The sequence below is a fragment of the Protomyctophum bolini genome (assembly GCF_963924005.1).
Source record: "Protomyctophum bolini genome assembly, chromosome: 9".
In the NCBI taxonomy this organism is placed as follows: Eukaryota; Metazoa; Chordata; class Actinopteri; order Myctophiformes; family Myctophidae; genus Protomyctophum; species Protomyctophum bolini.
Genome location: NC_137870.1, coordinates 46,911,220 through 46,916,810, shown reverse-complemented (window position 1 = coordinate 46,916,810; position 5,591 = coordinate 46,911,220). Strand labels below are relative to the sequence as shown.

Genomic DNA, 5,591 nt, shown 5'->3' with positions numbered 1-5,591 from the left:
AGTTTTTCAAATCTCGGACAAGTTCAGAGTGGATTTGCAACCAAACTTTTTATGAACCCAGGAGCAATACCAAGAATTCGTGTCCCAATCCCAACTATAAGTATTTATACTGCAATGATTTGTGTTAAATTGTTGTGCAGTACTATTTGAGTGGACTCACAATAAAAAATCAATCGCCTGCAGCACTCCGAAGTGCTTCATGGTAGCCTACTTTTAATTTATAGTCAATCACTGCGTCTGCCACTACCCGCATTAGCTGTGTGTTTGACTATTATTAATCTTTGATTCGTGGCGTGCACCAGCTGTTGTAGATTGCATGTGCTCATTATTGTTCTTGTAATGCGATACAGTGGAATAGCTGATGTATATAATATACCATACAGAGGAGAAATGTGCACGCAGCAGACGAACTGAAGTCCCAAGATGTTTATTCAAACGGAGTACAGCATACAGCAACAGCATACAGAATCACGCCAGCCAGCCGAGTGCATGGCTGACGTCTCCCACCAAGGCTTGCGCCCAACTGACTGACTAAAATGATAGCATTGCAGCCACCTTTTAAACACTCCACATTTGGTCAAGGGGATCGACATGGTGCATATAATTAGTAGCAAAGTCCTTTGATCAACTCAGGCCAACACAGACCCCTAATTAACATACAACGGAATTAGGCTCCTAGCTACTCCTAAGGAGACCGACACCCCTCTGTAGCAGCTGCTCACCAAGAGGTCTACTGTATGTAAATTTACACAATTGACATAGGCCTTGCAACACTGTATAATTATGAGATCCAATATTCTTCATATTCCCCCCTTGATCATCACAGATGATCATCTAAAAATATGGAACCATAATTATCTTACACCCCCCTTGACCCTTAGCTTAGACAATACATTCAAGAAACCAAAAAATAACAGCATTACAGTACAGAATTCCCCCAACATGGTTTCAAACATCCATACGTATATGAATAATGGAAAAATGATTAGTACAGTTAACTGACATTAAACAATACATATGCCGCTTTCAACTCCCTTTTACAAGAGCACTTTTTGATACGTAATAACCTATGTGGTTTACAAACTAAACTCTGCTGTCCAATGTTAAATACACAATGTCAGCTAAACCACTCTCGGATTTACGTCTGACCAACATCACACACTGGTGATCCAAGTAGATACACATTCCACGCCAGAGTATAACAATAATATCACATATCTCTTCATATCCATAGGAAAATTCCTCATTGATTCATAATTAGGCTAAATGACTCAACTTATCTAATTATACGACAAACACATACCAACATGAGGCCTATTATAATTCATGCTGAAAACAAACTTGACGCACAATTTGTTAAACAGAGAGAAGAAAGTCCATCTTTTCTCTGTACGAACAAAGGAAACTTCTTCTCTGTATGCTGCTCATTCTAGTTTACCTCGAACTGTTCGCTCAGCTGCACGGATCAAAGTTCGAGAGTCTGCACTGCTGTTTTTTCGCTGTCCTCGTCATCATCTCTTCTCCCCCCTCCCAACTCTGTTTACAACAGAGATGGGACGAAAAGAAAAGCCTGGAACATCTTCATCACAGACCCCTGTCTGTGAAGGCCCTCAGCTTAGGTCAGTCGGCCACTGCTGCTCCGTGCTGCGTCTCACCGATCCCCGCCCGCAATCGCTGTCCCCGCGCCGACGTGATGAAAGACCAAGGCCTCCGTGTGGCTGTCGCCGCTCCATCGACCTCACCGCAGCCCACCCGTGACACCCGTCCGGTGGCTCGTCATCGGTCCCCGTCGCACAACACTCCTCGCGGTGGTCGCCGTCATCATCCCCGCTGCGAATGGACAAGAGATCACGGCCGGGTCGGGTCCGCTGAAGCTTCTTCCGCCGCCGCTCACAAAAAACTCCCCTCCACCGAATTAGACGAAAAAAAAGCCGCTGGTACTGTTTCATCTGACGTGATAAACACACCAACACGACCGGTTTCTGGCACCATCTGATGTATATAATATACCATACAGAGGAGAAATGTGCACGCAGCAGACGAACTGAAGTCCCAAGATGTTTATTCAAACGGAGTACAGCATACAGCAACAGCATACAGAATCACGCCAGCCAGCCGAGTGCATGGCTGACGTCTCCCACCAAGGCTTGCGCCCAACTGACTGACTAAAATGATAGCATTGCAGCCACCTTTTAAACACTCCACATTTGGTCAAGGGGATCGACATGGTGCATATAATTAGTAGCAAAGTCCTTTGATCAACTCAGGCCAACACAGACCCCTAATTAACATACAACGGAATTAGGCTCCTAGCTACTCCTAAGGAGACCGACACCCCTCTGTAGCAGCTGCTCACCAAGAGGTCTACTGTATGTAAATTTACACAATTGACATAGGCCTTGCAACACTGTATAATTATGAGATCCAATATTCTTCATAGCAACGCAGCCAACGCTCGTGTGATATAATCCACGTTAAAAGTATGGCGAATAATGATAGGCTATAGTCATTGAGTATGATATCGATGACATTACACAAGTTTATGTCGACGTGGTCGTGGGGTGAGATATTGCAGGAGTTTCATAGGCGCGTTCGGAAATAGCGCACTGAGCCCACTGGCACTGTGCAATGCAAACTAATAGGCGAGTGCGCTCCGGTGCGGTATTTCCGAACGTGCCTTATTTGTTTACCAACTGTTGCTCGTACGATGACGTTGAATAGAGAATACATGTTACAAAGGGAGTCTACCAACGCGCCTCAAGCCTAAAACGGCTGATCCGGTGCTTCACAGGTGCAGGGACATCAAAGTTGCAAAAGGAGAGGAGACTGGAGCAACACGGACATTTAGAGCCTTTTACGTTTCGACCTTGCGGTCTTCATCAGAGTGGACTCTGATGAAGACCGCAAGGTCGAAACGTTAGTCGTTTTGTATACTCAGCACCTTAATAAAAGGCTCTAAATGTCCGTGTTGCTCCAGTCTCCTCTCCTTTTGCAGCAGAGAATACATGTTGTTGTCCATCCCCTCAGTACATACATGCAGTGATAGTCTTATTATAAATAAAATAACATTTTATATAAACTATAAACAAATAGTTATAAAAGGAGAAGAAGTTGCGTGCGTTGGCACTGGCAGCGTTGCTATGGCTGCGATGCTGTGAACTTGTAAAGGAAAAAAAAAAGAACAGTCCCTTTCTCTGAGGGGGGCGGAGAGGTATGGAGGGCTTGAGGGGTGGGGGGGGCGGAGCTGGGTAGTGATTGACAGGAAAGGGGGAATTACCGACATCTACAGGCTAAAATAATGTGTTTTTCTATGCCTTCTCAGGATGCATATTACATACACACAAAAACTCCTGGCAAGAAATACTGGAGTGGAGATTTCTGTTCAAACTTTTTAGACACGTTTGAAGGACCATGGCCAAGACTTTTAATGTTGTTAAAATTATGTTAAAAATAATGTCACGATCCCTTTAAGTAAAAGTATAACAGTTGCTCACTTACTGTAGTAAGTATCAAAAGTAAAACACACACACACACAAACACACACACACACACACACACACACACACACACACACACACACACACACACACACACACACTTATAATGGACCCGCATGGGTCCATTTGGTTTCATTTTACACTCTCAAAGAGTTAGAAGAATTATTATTTTGATTGACGTCTGCCTGTTATCTCTCCTAAGGGTATCAACATCAATACAGCATGGAAATTGGCCAGACATGAGATGATGTAATATATGATGTATGATGATAAGAGCGCCCCTCACTTCACACGGGTGTGATTTGTTGTACTTCCGCCATGTTTCCACGTGTAGTTTTTCTCTGCAGCTTCACGGTGTTCTTACTCACAGGAAGTCAAACAAACAAACAAGAGGCGCTCAACACTAGCTGGCCACAAGGGACAGGAAACACCCATGATGAGGAAACAAGTGTGTGTGTGTGTGTGTGTGTGTGTGTGTGTGTGTGTGTGTGTGTGTGTGTGTGAGTGTGTGTGTGTGTGTGTGTGTGTGTGTGTGTGTGTGTGCGTGCGTGCGTGCGTGCGTGCGTGCGTGTGTGTGTGTGTGTGTTTGCACCCACTGCACACAAAATGAAGTGGAAACCGAGCTACACTTCCTAACCATCTGTCCATTGTACCAAGACATCTGAGACAAATTGAGACATTGTGACTGACAGGCCACACTGTTCAAATTGAGACCCTGTCTGTCCCACATTGTGACTGACAGGCATCAGTGTTCACATTGAGACCCTGTCTGTCCCACATTGTGACTGACAGGCATCAGTTTTCAAATTGAGACCCTGTCCTACATTGTGACTGACAGGCATCAGTGTTCAAATTGAGACCCTGTCTGTCCCGCATTGTGACTGACAGGCCACACTGTTCAAATTGAGACCCTGTCTGTCCCACATTGTGACTGACAGGCATCAGTGTTCACATTGAGACCCTGTCTGTCCCACATTGTGACTGACAGGCATCAGTTTTCAAATTGAGACCCTGTCCCACATTGTGACTGACAGGCATCAGTGTTCAAATTGAGACCCTGTCTGTCCCGCATTGTGACTGACAGGCATCAGTGTTCAAATTGAGACCCTGTCCCACATTGTGACTGACAGGCCACACTGTTCAAATTGAGACCCTGTCTGTCCCACATTGTGACTGTCCCACATTGTGACTGACAGGCATCAGTGTTCAAATTGAGACCCTGTCCCACATTGTGACTGACAGGCATCAGTGTTCACATTGAGACCCTGTCTGTCCCACATTGTGACTGACAGGCATCAGTGTTCAAAACACACTCCCTGCTCACTGCACTGCCTTATATGGTCAAGCAGACATTAATACCAAGTGCCAACTAACTGTACCTGAGCTCCACAGCAGGTAGACCAGAATCCATGTTGTATCCATATCTGTGTGTAGGACAGTATAGCTGCAGGATGGCTGTTATCCAGTTCTCAACTGAACAAGCCTCTCCTTCTCACGGCCCTTTATTGAGGACAGGATGTGTCACAATACGACTGTGTGGTTTCTCTGTTGTTTTGGTACAGGCGGGGAGACGGCAGGTGTGAAACGAACCAGAGACGCACACAGCGCTCTGAAGAGCTGACCACGAGACTGAGACGACAGTCCGCTGACATATCGTATAGAAACATGGGTTTCTCAGAAAACTGTTTTAGAAGCTTTTTTTTTTTTTTTTAATCGTCCTCAGGTCTAAATGCGTTAAAGAAAATTATATTTGAGAAATATAAAACATTATTATGAACCTTTCATAACTCATTATCGACACCAGGTGATGAAACCAAATGTCTTCCTGAATTGTTTTGCATGTTGTATCGACGTGTTATTGTTATAATGAACAACAATATTAACATATTGTTATTAGTGTGATTGCCCTGAGGGCAATCATTAGTGTGATTGCCCTGAGGGCAATCAGACTATTGTTTTACTGCTCTGTTTATTTTGACGTGCTACTCCTCCCACAGTTTTTGTCGCACGCACTCGAGCCATATGTCAAAACGACGGGCTACATCGGGAATCGTGTGCTTGTACTTTGCTAAGACATTTGTTGGATAGTTTAAT

At 44.6% G+C, this 5,591-nt stretch overlaps 1 protein-coding gene across 1 annotated transcript in view; it reads right to left on the bottom strand.

Moving 5' to 3' along the window:
• Positions 1–4,908, bottom strand: part of LOC308321914 (uncharacterized protein) — a gene marked incomplete at both ends in the record, with an annotated part of 29,836 nt that extends 24,928 nt beyond the window's left edge. Inside the window, 2 exons of the mRNA XM_080773012.1 lie at positions 1,703–1,830; positions 4,877–4,908. Coding sequence (XP_080629138.1) covers positions 1,703–1,830; positions 4,877–4,908 — 160 coding nt within the window. The remainder of the gene's footprint in view (positions 1–1,702; positions 1,831–4,876) is intronic.
• Positions 4,909–5,591: the final 683 nt, after the last annotated feature.